The sequence below is a fragment of the Anabrus simplex genome, chromosome 1 (assembly GCF_040414725.1).
Source record: "Anabrus simplex isolate iqAnaSimp1 chromosome 1, ASM4041472v1, whole genome shotgun sequence".
NCBI classification, from domain to species: domain Eukaryota; kingdom Metazoa; phylum Arthropoda; class Insecta; order Orthoptera; family Tettigoniidae; genus Anabrus; species Anabrus simplex.
Genome location: NC_090265.1, coordinates 535,954,840 through 535,981,609, shown reverse-complemented (window position 1 = coordinate 535,981,609; position 26,770 = coordinate 535,954,840). Strand labels below are relative to the sequence as shown.

The window sequence follows — 26,770 nt, the reverse complement described above, 5'->3', positions numbered from 1 at the left end:
GCTCTTCTTCAGTCTGCTGTAGATTCTCTAATTGGATTTCTCCCATGCATGAATTTTCATCAAGGTTTCCAATAGTCATGAAATTTCCATTAGATCATGCCCAAAAATATCTTGTGTGCTTCATAACCCAAGATCACATCATACTCTACTAGGAAGTCATGACTTAGTATAATGTCCGGTAACAAATCTTGTAATTACGATGGGCATTTAGCACTTAGCTTAGTTTGTCCTTGAATAGTAGTGTGAGCCGATGACCTTAGATGTTAGGCCCCCTTTAAACAACAAGCAGCATCATCATCATCATGAATAGTAGTGTGAGTTTCTCTCATCGGTCAGCCGGTGGGTCCATAGGGCCTTCCTGCACTTGACTCTTTGCTTCCCCCTTCATAGGATGGCAACAAGCATGGCAATTCCATCTCTTTCTCAGTTTTGCTCCATACTTAGAACGTTTAACAAGTGTCAGTATGTAGCTCCAACTGTTCTCAAGTTACAAAGTGTTAGTTAAGGATATATTCTCATAATACCTCCACATGCATACACAGTAGAGAAAGAGATATTATATTTGACAGTTAAACAGAAGCTTTCAGGGGCATCATTAGATGATTCATAACACAACTTCCAGGAGTAGATCCTCCACATAGAGATACCATGCGGAAACTGTAAAAGGGCGGCCGGTGCAGTGTGAGTGTTAAGTGCTCTCTGTTATATCCTGCAAAAACAGCAAGAAAAACTGCATCTAGGTACGAGCTCTGTCACTGAAAACATTTGTACAGTGTTCTAGTTGAAATAAATCACTAAAACATGACACTTAAAGAAGTTAGTCAAAGAATAACTGTCTTTGAAAGTCAACTGAGTGACTTCAAAGCTCGCCTAGCAGCAGCGACCACCAGTGCTGGCGACACTAATGCCAACCCATGACAAGACATACTGAGCCTGGCTGCCAACTTTGAAACCTTCAAGGACCAAGTGACCACTGAAATTGCCGAACTAAGGACTAAGATATCAATGATGGATGAGACTCTAACCTGTCATGAAGAAATGATTGATGATTTGGCTCAGTATAGCCATCGTAACTGCCTCTTACTGCATGGTGTTTCCGAAGAACCTGATGAAGACATGTATAAAAAAGTTACGGACTTCATCAGGGATAAGCTACAACTGGATATCTCACTAGGAGACACTGACTGCTGCCACAGGCTTGGTGAACGGAAACGTACAACAGCTGAAGCCGTAGTGACGGGAAGACGACCGATCATCGTGAAATTCCTTAGGTTTCAAAATCGTAACCGGGTTTGGAGAGTTAAAAAACTTCTCAAAGGATCTAAATTTCTAATAACTGAATCGCTTACGAGTATCCAGAAACAGATTCTAAACAGAGCGAGGGATATCCTAAGGCATAAGTGGGTATGGACAATTGAAGGATGCATAGTAGTGTTACTAAATAATGGAAGAAAATAATATATTAGTACTGTAGGTGACTTGAACAGAACTCTAAACTCAGCAGGTGTAGCAGTGAGTTAAGGTTTAAATCTTAAAATGTTCAGTGGTTTTCATGTGTATATATTTGTGTGTGTGTCTGAGTGTGTGCGAACTGAGTCAGCGAATGTACCTGGGAAATTCTCGGTAAGTGTTTCTTTAGTTATGCATGATAATGGCTAAGACTAATGAGTCTGTGCTTGTAGCAGATGACGAATTCCTGCACGCCATTGACCCGGGCGTATTCCAAGACAATGACAACCCTCTTTCACAGTCACCAGTAGCTCCCCTACCCCAACCTGAGCCCACAGGAATCCTATTGAAACGTGCCTTGTTGCAGTTTCCTAGAACCCTGAAATGTTGCCACATTAACTGTTTATCACTTTTAAGTCACTTTGACGAAGTCCGTTCTATAATTACTGATACAAATATGCATTTAATCGGTCTGAGTGAAAGTTGGTTGACTAACAGTATCAGTTCCACGCTTGTAAAAATAGGTGGGTATACTTTATACAGGCATGACCGCACAGGTAAACGAGGCGGTAGTGTTTCAGTGTACTGCAGAGATGACATTAAGAGCAAAATAATCTATAAATCTTCTCCCAATGACACCCCGCATACTGAATATATGTTCCTTGAGGTGATTGTCAACCACCACAAAGTGTTAATAGTAGTTGTATATAAGCCACCCAAGGTAAGTAATATAGACTCACTTGAAGCGGATCTGCTGAAATACCAGGTTACGAACACCGGTGATTTTAACATAAATCTCCTGACCCAGCCTAGTGACTCGGACCAAATTCGCAGACTGTTCATTTCAATGGACATGACCATCTTACCATTAGATGCAACTAATCACGTACACACACATAACGGCTCAACGCACACTCTAATTGACTACTTAGTGTCAAATAATCCCCATAAGGCTGTCAAGCATGGACAAATCTCTGTCCCTGGTATCTCTACACACAATCTTATCTATCTGTGTAAAGATAAGTATATAAACTACAGAGACATGAAAAATATAGACTTAACTCAACTACAACATGACGCATATGATTTGCCTTGGGACGACATATGACAATTGCAGGACGTGAACTTGAAAGTACAGCAGTTTAACTCCTTATTGTTAGTACTCTATGACAAGCATGCTCTCGTTCTGCAGGCAAGGGTTACTCGCTTTCCTGCTCTGTGGTTAAACACTGAGATAAAAGCAACAATGGCCCGCCGTGATGCTTTGTTTCGCTGGTACAGAGCAACAAAAGGGCAAATGGATCTTGAACGATACTGTCATTTATGGAACAAAATGAAACAATTAATTAGAAAGAGTAAATTTAAATATATCAGAAATCTAACCAAAAATCTCAATACAGTTAATGCGTGGAATCAGTTACGTTCAATAGGAATAGGAAAAATTAAAGAACCTCATATTCCAACAATATCGCTGGACACACTTACCTCTCATTTCACTGGTAAACAAATTAAAGAAACTTGACCCCAATCCGGAATCCCATTACACGAGGATGGCAATTACTTGAATACTGAACCAACATTCTTATTGCAAACTGTCAATATAAATGAAAACGAGTCTTAAATTCCATTAAATCTCAAGTGAAAGGAGCATATCATATTCCAATATGCTTCATAAAAAATGTCATCGGCGCAGTATTACCGATCACTGCTCATATCTTCAATTACTGTATAAATTCAGGAACTTTTCCAGACATTTGGAAGGATGCTCTAGTGATTCCAGTATTAAAGAACACCACATCAAATTATCCATCAGACTACCGCCCTATATCTATACTCCTTCCGCTTGCGAAAGCCCTTGAATGACTAATACACGAGCAACTAACTGAATATCTCGCAAATCATTCACTACTAGACCCATTGCAACCTGGCTTCAGGAAGGGCCACAGTACGATGACAGCACTTCTTCGGGTAACAGATGATATCAGGCTTGCTTTGGATAAACGACAGGTGACTGTACTCATGCTCCTTGATTTTAGCAGTGCATTTGATACAGTCAACATACAACTCCTCCTTTCACAATTGCGCTCCCTTGGTGTCGGCCGGAGTGTGCTCAATTTCTTTACAGCCTACCTCACAAATCATCGCCAGTGTGTCTCAGTAAACGATGTTACATCCAAATCTGCTATTAGATTATCTGGCGTGCCTCAAGGATCTGTGCTGGGACCTTTATTATTTAACCTGCATATCAAATTTCATCCCCACTTGTCCACTGTAAATACCATCTGTATGCTGATGACTTACAAGTATATTACCATACTAGTGTAGATAGTATATGCGAAGCGATCCAACATATGAATACAGACCTACGACGATTCACAACGTATACCAGAAACAATGCCTAACTCATCAACCCTCGAAAGACCCAAAGCATAATAATTGGACACAAAAAATTACTATGTGCTCTAAATAGTAATCACAATCCTCCTCCAATTACCATTGATGATACCGAAGTGCCATACTCCAAGATAGTTACAAAGCTTGGGGTCACCTTAAATGAGACTCTGACCTGTAATGAGCATATAACTAATGTGTGCAGAAAAGTACATGCATCCATTTATCCTTTGAAGTGTCATAAAAATGTTCTCCCACTGGACCTTAAATTAAAACTCATACAAACACTTCTATTTCCAATCTTTGACTACTGTGACAGTTTATTGACTGACCTAACCTGTGAACAAGCAGCAAAACTACAATGTGTACAGAACTCTTGCATCTGATATGCCTTCCAGCTCCGATATGATGCTCATGTAACACCATACTACAAAAAGTTGGGATGGCTACGTTTAGATGACCGTAGAAAAACCCACCAAATGACCCCCGTCTATCAGTTGCTTTCTTCAAACAGCCCCGCCTATCTATTGTCCAATTTTAGGCTTCTTTCTTCATTCCACGAAATTAACACTACTTGAAATAGCACCACATCGAACAAGTACCTACAGCCATTCATTCCTGGTCTCTGCTTTGAGGTTATGGAATATGGGATCGGAAGATATTAAAAAGTCTTGCTCGTCTAGGACATTTAAAACAGCCTACCGTAAATTCCTCCAGAGTACATAGAGTTGACTTGAATGAATGTAATTGTGAATGACATGAGAATGAAACCAAATATACGTACTAGATTTAAGTTCTTAGGCTATCCCATTTACGTTCTTACTACTCACCTTTAAGGCTATGGACTGTTCCTAGAAATAGACTACATAGTAACATCGATTTTAGTATACTCAGATTACAATATACTAATATTCAGTTAATTTATTTTAGCCTTATATTTGAATAAATTTTCCTTTAAGCTAGTTATAGATATATTCTTTAGGTTATAAGTTGATATATTTTTTGTCATTATCCACTCTCTATTTATCCTATAATTTTTCATCAGTAGCAATCGTACTTAATTGTATTATTGTAATTCCTTATCTGACTTACTTATCTCAATAACAACAATTGATTACAATGATATTTTAGATTAGTACTGTAAAAAAATGTATGTGGTTAAGTGTAAGAGAGGGCCAAGAGCCGTAACTTTGCTAATAAATAAATAAATACATAAATAAACAAACAAACAAACAAACAAACAAACAAACAAATTGAGAGGAACTGGTTCTTTACTCGATAAAAACAGTGTGTCTTATATGACATCAATTTCATGCTGTCCACATTGATGATTCCTTAATCCTACTTAAAATACAAGGAGGAGATGTTTCACTTAATCAATACAATATTCTTTTAAAAATACAATTATATTTTAAATTGAGTCACATGACTAGTTTCGGCCCTATGAATAGGCCATCCTCAGCTGAATACATACATACTCTTAAATTCTAAAATAGCATTCTGCACTTAGCCTCTGTGGCTCAGGCGGCAGTACACCCACCGCAGGGTTCTGCGATTCAAATCCCCGTCACTCCATGTGAGATTTGTGCTGGACAAAGTGGAGGCAGGACAGGTTTTCCTCCGGGTACCCCTGTTTTCCCTGTCATCTTTCATTCCAGCAACACTCTCCATTAACATTTCATTTCATCTGTCAGTCATTTATCATTGTCCCAGAGAAGTATGACAGACTTTGGCAGCCGGCACATTTGCTATCCCCACCGCTAGATGGGGTCTTCATTCATTCCATTCCTGACCCAGACAAATGTCTTTAAAACGTTCTCTTAATGGTAAAATGGAGATTTTAAAACTTGTTGTGCACCAAATATTTCTTTATAAAGTGTAAGCCCTCCTCTGCGAACCATGTGACCTTGCCGCGGTGGGGAGGCTTGCGTGTCCCAATGATGCAGATAGCCGAGCCGCAGGTGCAACCATATCGGATGGGTATCTGTTGAGAGACCAGACTAACGAATGGTTCATCGAAAGGGCGGTAGCAGCCTTTCGGTAGTTGCAAGGGCGGCAGTCTGGATGATTGACTGATACGGCCTTGTAATAATACTCAACATGGCTTAGCTGTGTTGATACTGCTACACGGCTGAAAGCAACGGGAAACTACAGCCGTAACTAACTCCCGAGGACATGCAGCTCTCTCTGTATGAATGATGTACTGATGATGGCTTCCTCCCGGGTAAAATATTCCGGAGGTAAACTAGTCCCCCATTCGGATCTCCGGGTGGGGACTACACGAGAGGGGGCGATCATCAGGAAGACGGATACTGACATTCTGCGAGTCGGAGCGTGGAATGTTAGAAGTTTGAATCGTTGTGGTAGGTTAGAGAATCTGAAAAGGGAGATGGATAGGCTAAAGTTAGATGTAGTTGGCATAAGTGAAGTACGTTGGCAGGAAGAACAAGATTTTTGGTCAGGCGACTACCGAATTATCAACACAAAATCAAACAGAGGAAATGCAGGAGTTGGTTTAATAATGAATAAGAAAATAGGGCAGCGGGTAAGCTACTACGACCAGCATAGTGAAAGAATTATTGTCGTCAAGATAGACACCAAACCAATGCCCACCACAATAGTGCAGGTCTATATGCCTACTAGTTCTGCGGATGATGAAGAAATCAAAAGAATATATGAGGAGATAGAAGATTTAATACAATATGTAAAAGGTGACGAGAATCTAATTGTGATGGGAGACTGGAATGCAGTGGTAGGCCAAGGAAGAGAAGGTAGTACAGTAGGAGAATTTGGATTGGGATGAAGGAACGAAAGAGGAAGTCGGCTGGTTGAATTCTGCACTGATCATAATTTAGTCCTTGCCAATACTTGGTTCAAACACCACAAACGACGGCTGTATACGTGGACGAGACCTGGAGACACTGGAAGGTATCAAATAGACTTCATTATGATTAGGCAGAGATTCAGAAACCAGGTGTTGGATTGCAAAACTTTCCCAGGAGCAGACGTGGACTCTGACCACAACTTTTTGGTCATGAAATGCCATCTGAAGTTGAAGAAATTGAAGAAAGGAAAGAATGCAAAAAGATGGGATCTAGACAAGTTGAAAGAAAAGAATGTGAGGGATTGTTTCAAGGAACATGTTGCACAAGGACTAAATGAAAAGGCTGAAGGAAACACGATAGAGGAAGAGTGGAGAGTCATGAAAAATGAAGTCAGTAGGGCTGAAGAAATGTTAGGAAGGAAGAAAAGATCAACTAAGAATCAGTGGATAACTCAGGAGATACTAGACCTGATTGATGAACGACGAAAATGCTAGAAATGAAGAGGGCAGAAAAGAATACAGGCGATTAAAGAATGAAGTGGATAGAAAGTGCAAGGCAGCTAAGGAAGAATGGCTGAAGGAGAAATGCAAGGATGTCGAAGGCTGTATGGTCCTGGGAAAGGTAGATGCTGCATACAGGAAAATCAAGGAAACCTTTGGAGAAAGGAAATCTAGGTGTATGAATATTAAGAGCTCAGATGGAAAACCACTCCTAGGGAAAGAAGACAAAGCAGAAAGATGGCAGGAGCATATCCAACAGTTGTATCAAGGTAAAGATGTAGATAATTTGGTTCTGGAACATGAAGAGGCTGTTGATGCTGATGAAAAGGGAGACCCAATTTTGAGGTCAGAGTTTGACAGAGCTGTGAGTGACCTCAATAGGAACAAGGCACCTGGAATTGATGACATTCCCTCTGAATTACTGACTGCCTTAGGAGAAACCAGCATGGCAAGGTTATTTCATTTAGTGTGCAAGATGTATGAGACAGGAGAAGTCCCATCCGATTTTCGGAAGAATGTTGTTATACCTATTCCCAAGAAAGCCGGTGCTGACAGGTGTGAAAACTACCGCACCATTAGTTTAGTATCTCATGCCTGCAAAATTTTAACACGTATTATTTACAGAAGAATGGAAAAACAAGTTGAAGCTGAGTTGGGAGAAGATCTATTTGGCTTCAGAAGAAATGTAGGAACACGTGAAGCTATCCTGACTTTACGTCTGATCTTAGAGGATCGAATCAAGAAGGACAAGCCCACATACATGGCATTTGTAGATCTAGAAAAGGCATTCGATAATGTTGATTGGACCAAGCTATTTAAGATTCTAAAGGTGATTGGGATCAGATACCGAGAACGAAGAATTATCTACAATCTGTATAAAAATCAGTCTGCAGTGATAAGAATCGAGGGCTTTGAAAAAGAAGCAGCAATCCAGAAAGGAGTGAGGCAAGGCTGCAGTTTGTCCCCTCTCCTTTTCAATGTTTACATAGAACAGGCAGTAAAGGAAATCAAAGAGAAATTTGGAAAGGGAATCACAGTCCAAGGAGAGGAAATCAAAACCTTGAGATTTGCCGATGATATTGTTATTTTATCTGAGACTGCAGAAGATCTCGAGAAGTTGCTGAATGGTATGGATGAAGTCTTGGGTAAGGAGTACAAGAGGAAAATAAATAAGTCCAAAACAAAAGTAATGGAGTGCAGTCGAACGAAGGCAGGTGATGCAGGAAATATTAGATTAGGAAATGAAGTCTTAAAGGAAGTAGATGAATATTCTTACTTGGGTAGTAAAATAACTAACGATGGCAGAAGTAAGGAGGACATAAAATGCAGACTAGCACAAGCAAGGAAGAGCTTTCTTAAGAAAAGAAATTTGCTCACTTCAAACATTGATATCGGAATTAGAAAGATGTTTTTGAAGACTTTCGTGTGGAGCGTGGCATTGTATGGAAGTGAAACATGGACGATAACTGGCTCAGAAAGAAAGAGAATAGAAGCTTTTGAAATGTGGTGTTACAGAAGAATGCTGAAGGTGAGATGGATAGATCGAATCACGAATGAAGAGATACTGAATCGAATTAGTGAGAGGAGATCGATTTGGCTAAATTTGACGAGAAGAAGAGATAGAATGATAGGACACATCTTAAGACACCCAGGACTTGTTCAGTTGGTTTTTGAAGGAAGTGTAGGGGGTAAGAACGGTAGGGGTAGATCAAGATATGAATATGACAAGCAGATTAGAGCAGATGTAGGATGCAATAGTTACGTAGAAATGAAAAGGTTAGCACAGGATAGGGTGGCATGGAGCGCTGCATCAAACCAGTCTATGGACTGATGACTCCAACAACAGCAACAACAAAGTGTAAGCATGCTTATCTTAAATAAATATATAGAATATTGTTATACTGTGAAACTGGCTTGTTAGATGTTGTTACTGCATTGTAAAAGTTGATCATGACGGTACATCCTTGGTTACTACGATAGTCTATCTCCACTGGACATGTGTGAATTTAACTACGGGACCGCGGTCATCAGATTTGTGAACTTTGTTTTAATGCTTACCCCTTTTTCTGGCAGTGAAGAATCTTCCTTCTCACTGAGCTCTATATAAAATCTGTCTGGTTCTAATCCATTGCTGTCCTCAGAATCTTATGATCAAATCCAATTTTGTCATGGTAGTAGGAAGTCTGTGATCCTCCAACTGTTCCTTCAGTGGACTGATCATGAAGTCCTTGAAGAATATCTTCATAATCCCACTATTTTCTACACTTTCACACAAATACTTAAATCACCATTCAAGTTCATACACAATGGTCCTAACCTCTCTGCGGATAAGTATATCACGATTTACATTCAAATACAACAGTCCTGTTATTGTTGCCAATTTAACATAGGGCAGCGATGTAATAAAATAAAAGTGCTGCTGTCACTGACTAATTGTATATTTTCACTGAATACATATATATACAAACTCAGTAATCCTCAATTGATCAATTGGACAGTATCAGTAGGTACTAAACTCACTTTGCTGTGCTCAATACAACTGAACTCGGTAACTAACAACAACATATCACACATCTCAAACTGCTGTAATAATAATTCCACTGAACTGTACTGCTGTTTATATATATTTCTGGCTAACTTGTAAGATACCGATAATTCTGATATTACAGACTATCCACTACATTACCGTATCGATATTGTAATTCAATCAATAAATGAAAAAAAGTTCCACCTAATCGATACTTTCTCTTTTTTATTTAGCCTTGGGCTATTTATAAAGACATTATCAATCACAGAACATGTTTTGATTGCTTAGCAACCATCATCAGCTGTTTACATGTAGCTTAGGTAAAAATAGCATAAAATCAATTTCTTAATTTACATTAAAACATAAAAAACAGGTGTTAGTAGAAAGCATATAGCTGGAAGAGTGCATTGAGGGCGGCTGTTAGTTGAACATTAAACTTAATATTAAAAACACTTATTGGACTAAAATGTCTTAGGTTCACTATAAGTCCTGAGAGCTTTTCCAATAAAATCACTTGCTGTTAAAAACTTGGAGATTTTTGGTAAAATGTTCCTGTTGGAATGTTTATGAAGTGTTTATGTCTTCTTAAAATGGCTTCTGGTTTTCTTCCCATTCACTTGTCTCTTATTAGGTGGAAAAGTGTGGCCCAAACGTCTACTATTTGGTGTTTGAGAATTTGTTAAGTTAGATCGTCTGTATTACGACCTGTAACCGGCAGAAAAAGATTGCGTCAATTAGTAGTGATTGCCTAGAAACGTATTGCATAGGGAGGCTATTTAGTATTGACAAATGTGGGAATATAAACTTACCCTTGTCCAGTTTGTTTTCTTTACTTCCCGTGCTACAGGTGTGGGTTTGTATCTGCTGTTCTCGACCTTGTGTTGTAGCGGTAATCTGTGGTCTGTAAGCTAGCTTGGTTCAGAGGGAGGGAGGGAGGGCAGCGAGGACGTGTCGTCATTTGCTGTTTCGGGTGGGGGGGTGGCTTCTGTCTGTGACGTAGTGGCGTTGTGATTGCTTAGTGCGTTCACTGGGCGTATTTGATTCCTTCCTAGTAACTCCATATATCTCAATATGTGTTCGAATAAGGGGTTTCTCTGTTCATTTATTTCATTTAAGTTCTTGTCCCTGTTAATTGACTTGTCTTGTTGCTTGTTGTTTTAAGGGGCCTAACATCGAAGGTCATCGGCCCAATTGACTTGTCTAGAAATATAAAAATCTCATTGTTCCGTATTGAAAAGTATCACAGTTAAATGAAATAATAAACATGGTAGTTCAACCTATTCAATACAAGTAAATAAGAGATGTAGAGATTACATTCTTATTTAATTAAAAGTGGAAATGGTACCGGTTTCGACCCCAGTCTGGGTCATCATCGGCCGATTATAACTCGAAAAACAATACATAAGTAAGAAAGAAGTTAACGGTCAAGTCCACACAATATCAGTTGAAGAGGCCTCTTGTTTTTCGAGTTATAATTGGCTGATGATGACCCAGACTGGGGTCGAAACCAGTACCATTTCCACTTTTAATTAAATAAGAATGTAATCTCTACATCTCTTATTTACTTGTATTGAATAGGTTGAACTACCATATTTATTATTTCAATTTAATTGTCTAGAAATATATGAATACTTTCTAGACTGTTCATTAGTCTTTCCTTGTTTAGTCTATTAAGAATTACCAGGTCTTGTTTAATATCTGTAAATCTATGGCCCGTTTCGCTCATATGTACTCCCATTGCGGAGAACCTTCTACGTTTCTCTGCATTAACGTGTACTTGGTACCTTATTGTGAAACTGCGTCCTGATTGTCCGATGTATGTGGCCCTGCACTGGTTGCATATCAACTTGTAAACACCTGAATCCTGGAAACGCTCTTCACTGTTTTTATTGACCATATTATGGTTGAAGAACTTATGTCTCGTGTTGTTGTTTGTTGAGAACACTACCTTGATGTCATGTTTCTTAAATAAATTAGTGATTGCGTAAATATTAGGGTTGTTGAAGGTGAACCTCACGTACATTTTTGTTTGCTCTGACTGTTTTAATAGATTTGTTTGTAGTTTGCATTTACGTTTGGTAATTAACTCGTTAATAGTTTTTAAACTAAAACCATTAATGAGGGCCTGTTGACAGATAAAAGCTAATTTTTTATTCCTCTCTTTGTTGGTTAACGGGATTTCGAAGGCTCTATTAATAAAGCTGTAATACGCAGATTTTTTCTGTGAATCGGGGTGTAGAGAATTGTTATGAATCATAGTTGGAGTGAATGTAGGTTTTTTATAAATTCCAAAATGAAATTGGTTGTCTTTTTCAGTTGTATTAACGTCTAAAAAATTGATCGAACCGTTTTTTTCTTCGACAGTAAACTGTATATTAGGATCTAAGGTGTTCAAAGTATGCAAAATACTAAGATTATCATTGAAATCCTTGTCAATTATAGCATATGTATCATCCACATAGCGTACCCACAAATCAAGCCCTTTGATGTGGTCTACAATATACAAACGTTCCAGGTGATCCAAATATATATCAGCCAGTATGGAGCACCCATAGGGTGATATATCTTGTTGTTAAATAAAAAGTATTTCTGGTTAAGTACAAATTTAAGGATTGCCATAAACTCTTCTGTTTCGGGTATACTTATCCGTTTGTGTTCTAATAAATTAGTTTTTATGATTTTAATCGTCTTCTCTATGGGGATATTAGTATACGTATTTTTAATGTCGAATGAGCATGTTACATGAGAAGATTTAAGTTTAAAGTCCTTAATCTTCTTGCAAAAATCACTAGAATTTTTTACGGTTGTGTTAGAATAGAAAATATAGTTTTGTGTTAAGAACCTGAGAATGTATTGTGATGTTTTATATGTGGGGCTCTTACGGAAATTGATTAATGGTCTGATAGGTATACCTTTTTTATGCAACTTGGCTCTTGCCGTAGGGAGTACTGGGTTCATATTTATGAACTTTTGTGATTCCTGCTCAGTAAGAAGGAAAGTATTTTGTTTAAGTATTCCTTTCAAGTTTCTTTGAATCCGTGGGATAGGATCTTTACTTACGACTTTGAACTTGTTATTATTGAAGAAGGTTTCGGTTTTCTCAATATAATCGGTTTTATTTAGAATAACTATTGTTTCTCCCTTATCCGCTTTAGTTACGACTACGTCACTTTCCCTGATTTTTCGTTGTAGTTTGTTGTTTACTCTAGTGTTGTGAATGTTTTTCTTAAAACCGTTTATAAGAGAAGAGATTTTTTTCTATGCCTCAAATCTCAAGTCGTTCTGTACTTCGGCTGGGAGAGTCTGTATGGCTGCTTCGGTTTCTGCTAAAGTGAGGGTTAGTTCCTTGCTTTTGTTAGAAGTGCACCAGTTATACTTCGGGCCCTTACGTAGTATTTGCAATCTTGGTCTGTGAAAACTGTTTCTGATAAGTTTTCAACTGTGGGTGGGTATCTGTTTTGTTCAATGGTTGATTTAAACTGTAACCTGTTCCCCTTTTTTGGATTGTCCTCTTCCAGGTTCTTTAATTTCTTGTATAATGTGACTTGTTTCTTTGTACATAGCAGGGACAAAATAGAGAAGTTTTTTTCCATTAACTTCTCTATTTTGTTCCTGCTATGTACAAGGAAACAAGTCACATTAAACAAGAAATTAAAGAACCTGAAAGAGGACAATCCAAAAAAGGGGAACAGGTTACAGTTTAAATCAACCATTGAACAAAACAGATACCCACCCACAGTCAAAAACTTATCAGAAACAGTTTTCACAGACCAAGAATTGCAAATACTACGTAAGGGCCCGAAGTATAACTGGCGCCCTTCTAACAAAAGCAAGGAACTAACCCTCACTTTAGCAGAAACCGAAGCAGCCATACAGACTCTCCCAGCCAAAGTACAGAACGACTTGAGATTTGAGGCAAAGAAAAAATCCCTTCCCTTATAAACGGTTTTAAGAAAAACATTCACAACACTAGAGTAAACAACGAACTACAATGAAAAATCAGGCAAAGTGACGTAGTCGTAACTACAGCGGATAAGGGAGAAACAATAGTTATTCTAAATAAAACCGATTATATTGAGAAAACCGAAACCTTCTTCAATAATAACAAGTTCAAAGTTGTAAGTAAAGATCCTACCCCACGGATTCAAAGAAACTTGAAAGGAATACTTAAACAAAATACTTTCCTTCTTACTGAGCAGGAATCACAAAAGTTCATAAATATGAACCCAGTACTCCCTACGGCAAGAGCCAAGTTGCATAAAAAAGGTATACCTATCAGACCATTAATCAATTTCCGTAAGAGCCCCACATATAAAACATCACAATACATTCACAGGTTCTTAACACAAAACTATATTTTCTATTCTAACACAACCGTAAAAAATTCTAGTGATTTTTGCAAGAAGATTAAGGACTTTAAACTTAAATCCTCTCATGTAACATGCTCATTCGACATTAAAAATATGTATACTAATATCCCCATAGAGAAGATGATTAAAATCATAAAAACTAATTTATTAGAACACAAACGGATAAGTATACCCGAAACAGAAGAGTTTATGGCAATCCTTAAATTTGTACTTAACCAGAAATACTTTTTATTTAACAACAAGATATATCACCCTATGGGTGCTCCATACTGGCTGATATATATTTGGATCACCTGGAACGTTTGTATATTGTAGACCACATCAAAGGGCTTGATTTGTGGGTACGCTATGTGGATGATACATATGCTATAATTGACAAGGATTTCAATGATAATCTTAGTATTTTGCACACTTTGAACACCTTAGATCCTAATATACAGTTTACTGTTGAAGAAAAAAACGGTTCGATCAATTTTTTTAGACGTTACTACAACTAAAAAAGACAACCAATTTCACTTTGGAATTTATAGAAAACCTACATTCACTACACCTCGATTCACAGAAAAAATCCGCGTATGACAGCTTTATTAATAGAGCCTTCGAAATCCCATTAACCAATAAAGAGAGGAATAAAAAATTAGCTTTTATCTGTCAACAGGCCCTCATTAATGGTTTTAGTTTAAAAACTATTAACGAGTTAATTACCAAACGTAAATGCAAACTACAAACAAATCTATTAAAACAGTCAGACCAAACAAAAAAGTACGTGAGGTTCACCTTCAACAACCCTAATATTTACACAATCACTAATTTATTTAAGTTACATGACATCAAGGTAGTGTTCTCAACAAACAGCAACACAACACAGCAACATAAGTTTTTCAACCATAATATGGTCAATAAGAACAGTGAATAGCGTTTCCAGGATTCAGGTGTTTACAAGTTGATATGCAACCAGTGCAGGGCCACATACATCAGACAATCAGGACGCAATTTCACAATAAGGTACCAAGAACACGTTAATGCAGAGAAACATAGAAGGTTTTCCGCAATGGGAGTACATATGTGCAAAACGGGCCATAGATTTACAGATATTAAACAAGACCTGGTAATTCATAATAGACTAAACAAAGGAAGACTAATGAATAGTCTAGAGTATTCACATATTTCTAGACAAGTCAATTAACAGGGACAAGAACTTAAATGAAATAAATGAACAGAGAAACCCCTTATTTGAACACATATTGAGATACACGGAGTTACTAGGAAGGAATCAAATATGCCCAGCGAACGCACTAAGCAATCACAAGGCCGCTACGTTACAGACAAAAGCCAACCCCCCCCCCCCCCCTGCGCCCGAAACAGCAAATGACGACACGTCCTCGCTGCCCTCTCTCCCTCCGAACCAAGCTAGCTTACAGACCACAACACACCGCTACAACACAAGGACGAGAACAGCAGATACAAACCCACACCCGTAGCACGGGAAGTAAAGAAAACAAACTGGACAAGGGTAAGTTTATATTCCCACATTTGTCAATACTAAATAGCCTCCCTATGCAATACGTTTCTAGGCAATCACTACTAATTGACGCAATCTTTTTCTGCCGGTTACAGGTCGTAATATTGACGATATAACTTAACAAATTCTCAAACACCAAATAGTAGACATCATTCAACAGCGGGCCACACTTTTCCATCTAATACGAGACAACTGAATGGGAAGAAAACCAGAAGCCGTTTTAAGAAGACATAAACACTTCATAAACATTCCAACAGGAACATTTTACCAAAAATCTCCAAGTTTTTAACAGCAAGTGATTTTATTGGAAAAGCTCTCAGGACTTATAGTGAACCTAAGACATTTTAGTCCAATAAGTGTTTTTAATATTAAGTTTAATGTTCAACTAACAGCTGCCCTCAATGCACTCTCCCCCGCCCCCTCTTCTACCTATACGCTTTCTACTAACACCTGTTTTTTATGTTTTAAAGTAAATTAAGAGACTGATTTTATGCTATTTTTACCTAAGCTACATGTAAACAGCTGATGACGATTGCTAAGCAATCGAAACATGTTCTGTGATTATTAATGTCTTTATAAATAGCCCTAGGCTAAATAAAAAAGAGAAAGTATCGATTAGGTAGAACCTTTTTACATTTACTGATAGAATTCTGATATTGTCACACATCATATTATCACAACATATCCAGAAAGTTCTAGAACTAACATGCAGACATCCTTTGTAAGGCAGTGATCTGAAGTTCTCTTAAATCAGCTCAGTCTGGATAATTATGAATTTGTCATAACATCCTACTTACACAAGATCTCCAAAAGGTTCTTGAATTAATATACAGGTATATTTGGTAAGTTACTGTTTCAGAGTTTTCTTGAATTAGGACAAGCAGACCTAGAAGTTTCCTGAGCATACTTGAAACACACATGAAAAATTGTTTACAAGTTATATGGTAATCTTAATATATAACATAAACTACGTCACCTTTTATTATGCTACTATTAACTAAGGAGCTGGCCCCGCAGTCTACGAGTGAAGAGTCTGCCTCTTACCCAAAGAACCTTGCTTCAATTTCTGGCCAGGTCTGAGGGCACAGTTCAAGGTCCGCAGTCTACGAGTGATGAGTCTGTCTCTTCCCTGGCTTCAATTTCTGGCCAGGTCGGAGTTTTACCTGGATCTGAGGGCACAGTTCAAGGTCCGCTCAGCCTACATGAAAATAACTGAGCTGATATCTGACAGTGAGATTGTGGCCGTTGTCTAGAAAACCATGAGTAATGGCTGAGAGGATTCCTTGTGTTGATCACACATCACCTCGTAATCTGCAGGCCTTTGAGCTAAGCAATGGTCGCCTGGTAGGCCAAGGCCCATCAATGCTGTAGCACCATGGCGTTTTGTTCTTTTTGTTTATTAACCAAGGGTCTCTGTGTGCATTACTAAAATTAATAACTCACCATTTGGTTTATTTCAGATAATTTCTCACTCAAAACTGTATTCTCCTTGGAAATAATTCGCATCTCCCTCTGGAGACTGCCTACTCTCCTCTGCAGTACTTCAACTGCAGTATCTTTTTGTAGCAACTCCTCTTGAAGATAATACCTAAGAAAGAGTTAATCAAAGTCTTAGTACCTGACACTGACTATGTAGTTCTTAAAACTAACAATTATACTAAAACTCCTATGTTAAACAAGGAAAAATTTACAATATATAACTGTCATCAGTATATAATGGGCATTAAACTCCTTCTGCGGATTAATGATGGAGTGTAGGCCTTCAAATCCCAGATTCAAACCCAGCATAGCTAGTCGGATTTTTGAAAAGTGGAAAAAGTCCATTGGGAACACCATGTCATATGATGCTGACATGTAAAAATCTTCCACATTTTATGATTACATGACAAAATTATTTAATACTCAGACATACATGTAGGTTGCCCATAGAATTCTGTTTTCTCTTCCATCTGGTAGAGTAAAACAGAACATTGAAATTGACTAGCAGGCAGTCTAAATTATGTCAAATCAAAATTCTTACACATGGTAGCTGAGGTGATGGTGGTAATTACTGTTTTATAAGGAAGTACAACTGGGCAACCATCTGCTATTAACACTAATCAAAGGGAAAAATTGAAGAGGCCTGACACTTCGAAAAATAAACATATTTGCAAAAGAAAGGGAAGGGCACGAAAATGAAAGATTCCCTAGTTCTCGAAAACCTAATACCGTCAAAGTCAGAAAAGAACAAGGGTTAACCAAGGAAAGTTGGAAAGGAAAGATATTGGTGAGAAGCCTGACACCAGTGGAAGCAATGCCAGGCTCAGTTAGGGGAACCATGGTTGCCAACCCATGCTTCCAAGTTGAGTTATTGAGAGCACCTGGTACCCCTTTTAGTTACCTCTTACAGCAGGCAGGGGATACCTGGATTTTATTCTACCACCCTCACCCACAGGGGGATGGTAGCTGGGGTCATAAAATAATCATGATGATGATGATGATGACGAATGTTGTTGGTGTTATTATCTATGAACGCAAAGGATTGAAATTTTTATTTCTATTGTTCAGGTCAGAAGAAGTAAACATACTAAACAATTGAGAATCAAACAAAAGAAGAATTTTAAAAAAATGAAAATCTACATTATTTCCAGTCATTCAGCTGGGTCAGGAATGGAAAGAATGAAGCCCCCATCTATCTGGGAGGATATGAATTGTGCCAGCTGCTGAAGCCTGTCACACTCCTCTGGGGCAATGATTAATGACTGTCAGATGACATTAAATGATATTGGAGAGAGCTGTTGGAATGGAATATGACAGAAAAATCTGGAGTACCCAGAGAAAAACCTGTCCTGCCTCTGCTTTGTCCAGCACAAATCTCACATGGAATGATAGGGATTTCAACCAAGAAATCCAGTGGTGGGAGGCTGGTGCACTGCCGCCTGAGTCATGGAGAATAATATGACATAAACCAAGTTGAATAATGAGTGACTGAGGGGGGGGGGGGGGGTTGGAGGGGGAGAGAGAGAGGCAGAGAAAATCAGAATAGCATCCTGGCTTAGAAATTTTCCAGCTTATTTTACTATTAGAGGGAAACCATTAATGTCTTATTACAGATTTCTGTGATAATGAAATTACTATGATAATAATATTCAGTAAAGAGAAACTGTTCAAACTATCGACCGGTCCATCTCTTATGTCACGTGATGAAAATCATTGAGCGGATTCTTGACTGGCGCCTGAGAGACGTTGCTATATGCATCAACCAGTGTGGCTTTGTAAAGGGAGTCAGAACTTCTGATGTAATCTTCATGGCATGAATGCTTCTGGAGAAACATCCACCTAGAGAAAGTGTTTGATCAAGTTCAGCATCAGCTCATCTGGTGCACATTACATGACCATGGCATGTCAGAACTGCTTGTTAACTGGGTCTGGATACTCTGAGACAATACTTGTGTAGCAGATTAAGGTGCACTGCTGGCCTCTCTAGCAGCTTTCCTGTGAAAGTAGAAGTACATCAGGGATCAGCCTCGTCACTGCTGCTCTTCATACTTGGTATGGATACCATCACACATGACCTGCATGAGAATGTTCCTTGGACTGTACTATCTCCCAATGACAGCCTACTTACAGCTACAACCTAAGAGAAACTGCAGGGCTGTGTTCAAACATGGAGAAGACCGAGTATCTGGAAACTAACCCAAGAACATCCACTGTCACTATCAATGGTCAAGACCTAGTGAAAACTGCTTCCAATATTTACAACCCCACCTGAAAAATGATGGTGGCATTGATCAGGAAGTGCAGGCTATAGTGAATGCAGTGGTGTTGTATGGAACCAAGAGCTGGCCAGTCACCAAAAGTACCAAGCGCCCTCTGCACACCATGGAGATGCACATGTTACATGTCTCTTGGAGTTTCAATCCTTGATCACATAACCAATGACACGATCCAGCAGAGGATGGGAGCTTTTACCATTCAAGAAAAAAATGAAAGAAGGGTGTCTGAGATGGTATAGCCATATCATGAGAGCGGCAAATGGTACTGTCGCTTTAGATACATACAACTTCACTTTTGATGGTAAACACCCGCATGGAAGGCTGAGACAATGATGGCAAGACACTCTAGCTGCAGAGCGGACTCTGCACCTGCAGGAAAATGCTAGATTGAAGAAGAAGAATGAGAAAGGAACACACAGATTAGGCAATGATCAGTTACACACAACCTTTAGAAAGGAAGAAAATTGCCCAATTTACGAATAAGCAGCTGTTCAAGTTTGTTGTCTTGAGAGATTCTCTGATGTTGATGTATCTCAATCAGGTTAATAATTACATTTTTAGAAGTGATAAGAGTTGCAAGCTTGATGGATAACACATTTCATAGGATGTACACAACAATATGTGCATATTACAAATAGCACCAAAATCTCATTAGCATGAAACTTGAAGTACATTAATATAATAAAGAGAATTTACACTGCATTCCAAGTCCATATAGCCTACAGTAATACTTGGCCAGCCAAAAATTGTGAATAATGAAAAATATTTGGCCAACAACAGACTAAACTGAAAATTATTGGGACTAACAAAAGTCATTGGAATAAGTGTCTTAATCACTGCCATTCAAATTCACTAGTTATTTACAATAATTTACTTAGAAAGCAGCATATATAGTAGCTGAAAAAGGAGAAATTATAAACTACATACAGTACAAAGAATCTTCCATGCATATTGTCAGTTCTCAAATTTAGCAACTTCATATTGATAACAAACTGAGAACATTTCTTATGATACCTTACAGAGGCTCAGAACTTGTGAAACATATTAAGATGACTATGGCTACAGAGCTGCTTCCACCTACAAGTACAAGGCTTTTCTCTTGCCCTCTTCTGTCCAGTGGCAATAGTTGCTGAGTGAAAGAGTTTTTTTTTTGCTTCCTTTCCTTTCATGATATTTCTCTTTCTTTATGCAGTGTTGTTATTCTTCAAAACATCAAATCTTTCACAAGTTTTCATATTTATTGTGTGATCATCAGGTCATTATAATCCTGACATGATTTAAAACAGAAGTAAAAATAAAGAAATTTCAGAATTTATAAACCATGAAAATTGATATCTGAGAGCATAATCAAATTTATATTCAAATATGACTTTTAAAGATGTAACTCATTGATATAAATCTGTGTCAGAAGTAAATGCATATCTGGCTGTCTTAATCACTGCCATTCAAATTCACTAGTTATTTACAATACTATACTTAAAAGGGGGAGTATATAGTAGCTGGAAAAAGAGAAATTATAAACTACTGGAACATATAAAAAACCTTCCACGCATGTCACTGGCAATTTGGGGATTATGAAAGCTGCCTTCTTAAAGATTACAATTTCATAAGCCATCAAGCAATCTCTGGGCAACAGCAGAATTCCAGCTGAACCTATCACACAGAAACATCATCCAAGCCTTTCTCAGGGTCACAGTTAACTACCGGTACTATCTCTATTAATATTGAAGATATGTCATCAGTCAAAGAGGAACTTCTACAAGACCTATGCAGGCAACACAAAAGCTTCATTCTGTGTGTACAGGAGACATATACAAGCAGTGAAAAACATCAACCAAAGAAACACCATATTTGTCTGACATGATGTTCAGATTCTATCCATAGGCTTCACAGAAGAAAACAACATTGAAACCCATACCACTGAGCTTAATAACAGCACAGTCACATCTCTGTATATACCAGAACCACCCAGCACTGCATTTACAGTCAAGAAATCTTCGAGCCTCCAGAACCAGCATATACAGATAGTTATTGGTGATTTTAACTCCCTCAGTACCACATGGGGTAATGAATCTGACAACAAGAATGGCATTGCATTGCAGGGATGGGCAGAAGTAAATCAAATAACTTAAAGAAATAATCAAAGATACTAAACTACCAGCATCCTTAAAGAGATGGAAATGGGGCTATAACCCTAATCTTACAGTATATCTTAGCAGTAACCACATCAATCAGCAATGTGTGAACTCCATTTGCAGTGTAATCGGGAGATAGTGGGTTTGAACCCCACTGTCGGCAGTCCTGAAGATGGTTTTCCGTGGTTTCTCAATTTCACACCAGGCAAATGCTGGGGCTGTACCTTAATTAAGGCTACAGCTGCTTCCTTCCCATTCCTAGGCCTTTCCCATCCCATCGTTGCCATAAGACATATCTGTGTCGGTGCGACGTAAAGCAAATAGCATTTGCAGTGTAATACCAAACATCCAGCACAGATCAATCATGTATGAAGCATTTGCATCAGTGAAACACCAGAGAGTTCCTGTTCACTAATTTTAAGAGAACCTAATGGTCAGCATTCACAGAGATGATGATGATGATGATGATACTTGTTGTTTAAAGGGGCCTAACATCTAGGTCATCAACCCCTATTCACAGAGAAATAGATGCTAGAGTGTCTACTATAGATCCAACACCAGAATCATCATCATCATCATCATCATCATCATTTCTTCGCTCCAGCAAGCCGGGTGCGGTTGTGTACAAGCCTCCTCCAGTTTGTCCTATCCATCCACAGATGCTGCTCATATATGCGACGCCAGTTCACATCTCTAATTTCAAGGTCCTTTAATACCTGTTTTTCCCAAACATCACGAGGTCTTCCTCTTGGTCTCTTCCCAGGAACATTGTGGTCAAAGTATGTGTGAGGAGTCCTGTGAGGGTCCATTCTTTTCATGTGACCATGCCATTGCAATCTCTTCACTTCTAGAGTCTCCAGCACACTTCTTTCCAATCTGGTCCAGTAAGAGTTGCTGCTTCTAGGCCATGTGTCAATATAGGTACTAGATATATTTTGTACAAGTTGATCTTGGAAACTAACGGAAATGTTTCATCTCAAAGTAATTGACATACAGTGTGATAGAATTTGGAAGCTTTCTGTATTCTGTTACTAATCTTTTGATGTATGGTATTGTCTGATGACAGAACACTACCTAAATACTGGAAGTTGTCTACAATATCCATCTCCTCATCTCCAACTCTTAGATGAACAGTTGGAGAGTTTCTACTCATCGCCAAGCCAACTAACTGTCTTCGTTTTGCTGATTTGAGACCTAAGGTTGTAAAAGCTTCATGCCAGAGATCTAGTATAGTTTGTACTTTTTCTTCTGTCTCATCTCATAACATTACATCATCAGAAAAAGCCAGGGCATTAGTTGTTGGATCCTTTCTTTTAACCACTTTTAAAACTTCATCCATTATGAGTATGAAGAGAAGTGGTGAAAGACAACTTCCTTGCCAGACTCCGCTCTTTGTTTCGAACCAACCTGACCTTCCATCCTGGACCTGGGCACAACACTTGGTTTCTTCATATAACGGTTGTACTCGTGCTATGATGGCATCGGGCACTTTCTTATGCCTGCGTGATACATGGTCATATGCTTTCTCGATGTCCACAAAAGCAGTAAGTGTTTTTACCTTTCTCCCAATACTTCTCTTAGAACATTATGGTGGCAAAAATGAGGTCTTCAGTTGATCTATGTGGTCTAAATCCATGTTGTTACTCCTCAAGTGTAGGTTCAACATATTTTCTAATGCTGCTCTCAAGGATGGATTCGTAAATTTTGAGGCCATGTGACAGCAGAGTTATACCTCTGTATTGGGACATTTCTTTCTATCACCCTTTTTCAACAATGGGATGATGACTCCTTGCTTCCAGTCATTGGGTATTACATTCTCTTTCCAGATTCTATTTAGTACCCTGTACATCCACTGTTGTCCAACCTCTCCTAGTGGTTTGATCATCTCAACACTTAATTCATCTGATCCAGTTGATGTGTTGTTTTTCAGCTTAGATATTGCTGTCTCTACTTCCAACCATGTCAGACTAGTGGTATTTGTGCTGCCAAAATCATAAGGTTCGTCATCTAATGGGGTGATATTTTCATAACAGTTCAGCAAAGTTTCAAAGTGCCTTTGGAACTCCTGTAATATTTTGGTCTTATCCCCAGTCACCTCACCATCAGGAAGTTCTACAGATTGGATAGATTCAATTTGAGTTCTATTCTTAACAATACTCAACAACACCAGAATCCTATGATATATTAGTTGAAGCTATGAAAATAAATGCTCCAGAATGTCTATACCCCGTGGCTGTCGGTTGTCATGTATCCCAGGTTAAGTTCAAATGTAGCTGACCAGTTCACGGAATATACATACATTTCTGAAGATGATCCCTTTCGTGAAGATGATCCCTTTCGTGAAGAGGCAGTAGAAGCTGGCAATAAGCTCATTTCATCCTTAAGTGAAATAAAAATAGATCATTGTACCAAGACAATGGAAGATAAAGAAAGACCTGACAAAAGATAACCACAAAGTATGGAGATTGCTGAAGCGCCTCAGAATCAACCCACTATCTAATATCAGTGCAAACTAGATTGCATGTCAGTTACTCCTGAATGGAACAACCCATGAAGGAATACAACACATCAGAGCAGATAAATCAAGGAAAGGATTCTCCAGCTCTTCAATGACTATATGGACCTAGACTGGATACGGACCTGGCTGTTTCTGAATTGTATCCTTGCTGTATATGACCCAGTAATTATACTACAAAAAGCTAGGTTTCATCCTTGAAAGAGCTTAACTGGGCAATTGCTGAATCTAACATAGGTTTTTAAATTTTTTTTAACATTTTAAACTTTTTTATTCACAGATGGTGGTGGCGATTATTGTTTTAAGTGAAAGTACATTTTTATTCACTGTCAATATCATACATATACTATATATACACATACAAAGGTAGTAAGAGATACAGTGTGAATCCCACATAAAATAAACTTGTGTGTGGGCTTCATGAATATAGTAGCTAGATTATTTACACCTTTCAATATAGTGAATAGTAATTACTCCATTAGTATTTTGGGGATATTGTAATAATTTTTATGGCCTGTTTTTCTGCATATGGCATAGTAAGGAGGAAGCTGGAAGTGAGAGGCACTGTTTAAATGAGAAGGTGGGTTTCTTAGTAGACAGGAATAGTGAGTGTATTGATTTAAATAGGAAAGTGGAAATTTATAATTTATTTTGCTTTGTGATAGTTGTTAAGGAGCCATGTTAATAGACTTTTCTTCAGTTTATAGAAGATGGATTTGAAACTTGCAAGGTCACAGTTGTGGCCTTTGTGGATCTGTCAATGGCATGCAATACTGTCAACTATAACTTCTTCTAGACAAGGTCTACAATCTGACAAAGGACAGCAGGTTAACCAAACTCATTGCCACTCTTCTCCAGTATCACAGGTTTCTCATTGGCTTCAAAGGGCAGCATAGCTAATGGAGGGTGCAGAAAAATGGTGTTTTCCCCAAGGAAGTATTTTGGCTCCAATCCTTTTCAACATCTATACAAATTGCCAGCCAGTATTTTCAAGTACCAGAAGGTTCTTATATGCTGTCGAACTTGCCCTGGTCACACAGTGGAAAGAAATATGTCTCTGATACCAAAGAGCTGTGGAAACTACTAAAAAGGAACTGTGGCAGTGTTGCACCAAGCTCCTTTCAAGCTAATGGGAAATCCTATCAACATTAAATGTAAAAATGTAAAATAGTTAAATGTTGTGTTAGGAAGCACATACGGTGAGAAAATGTGTGTGAATATGTGAAAGAATGAACCTGGGAGAGAAAGGATGTGTAAATGAGAAATATGTATACAATATACTTTGTTACTTTACCTTGTAAATATTGTATAAGACTGTTTTAGTTTCGATTTATCTAATTATTTCAAAAGGTCAAAGGATACTACGTGTAGGGGGCCTGTCTGTTTTCCCCTGGCCTTCCACAGATACTGTACAGGTTTATGGTAAATTAAATAAAAAAAATGAATGAATGAATGAATGAACAAACGAACGAACTTCCCTTGAATGCCTGTCAAGCTATTACAGTGCAAACCACCTAAGACCTAATCCTTCAAAGACTCAGGTATGTGTCCTTCACCTAAGAAATAAGGAAGCATATTGTAAGCTCAAAATAGCATGGTCTATTCCTGAACTATAGACGTGTGACACTCCAAAATATAAGGGAGCAATACTTGACATAACCCTAACATTTAAGAAGCACTGCATGAATTGCAAAACAAAAGTTTCCCCACAAAATAACCTATTGCATAAATTGACTGGATCACAGTGGAGAGGCCAACCACAAACTATCCATATGTATCAGCTATAGCCCTTTGTTACTCCCTCACAGAATATGTACACCCAGTTTAGTATTCATCATCTCATATCAAACAGGTGGACGTAGTCCTTAAGAGACCTGTAGGTTACTGACAGGTTTCTTAAAGTCTACTGCAGTCAACAGGCTGTATCAGCTTGGAGGTATTTCTTCACCCTGCATTTATAGAGCAGTAGCTGCAAATACGGAGAAGGCTAGATCAGAATAAAAAAGTGCTCATCCACTGCATGGCCATGTACCCTTAATTCAAAGACAAGTCCAGGAAAAGTTTCCTGCAAACATCACAGGAATAAATTGGATCATCTAAAACAGCAAGAGTACAGTTGTGTAAAACCAAGATCTCTAATATCCCATGACAGGAGTACAATGTTTTATTATCTGGCTACAATGAAAAGTGGACTGAATGGAAATCTTTGAATAGAATGAGAACAGGAATGGGGAGTTTCAAAGTCCACCTTGTGAGAGAGGCTATATGGATGCTGACCAAATTGTGAATGTGATGAAGAACAAACCACAAAACACTTGATTCAATGTCCTATCTTCTTGCACTGAAGATAAACTGTTTCAGGCAATGCAGAATGTGCTTGCTTGGTCACAATTCGTGTAACATACCTTTAGTGTTAAAAGTAATAATGGACTGTATACAAGATGTTTCTGATACAAGAGTGACTGCTCTGCTGAAACCAGGAAAAAATGGCAGCAATCCACAAGATTTCAGACCTATAAACAAAATTGGTAATTTTATTAAAAAAAACTAGATCATTTAATAATTGGGGGATCTAACTATGGAAAGGGAAAAAAATTAATTTCATTACTTTAGGAATTAAATAGTAGCAAAATAAAGACAACACAGTCACATTGGTTTGCAATAGCAATTTCTTATCTTGAGATACGTCTCTAGAACCAGACTGTAACATCTTCACACTTCATTTACAATTTTAATGGGTTCTTTTATTATTTCATTAAATAACTTTTTGTATCATTGCAC

General features: G+C 38.2%; 1 protein-coding gene across 1 annotated transcript in view; it reads right to left on the bottom strand.

Moving 5' to 3' along the window:
- Positions 1-26,770, bottom strand: part of LOC136876423 (outer dense fiber protein 2) — a 456,680-nt gene that overhangs the window by 373,040 nt on the left and 56,870 nt on the right. Inside the window, exon 4 of the mRNA XM_068228338.1 lies at positions 17,028-17,172. Within this exon, the coding sequence (XP_068084439.1) occupies positions 17,028-17,172 (145 nt within the window). The remainder of the gene's footprint in view (positions 1-17,027; positions 17,173-26,770) is intronic.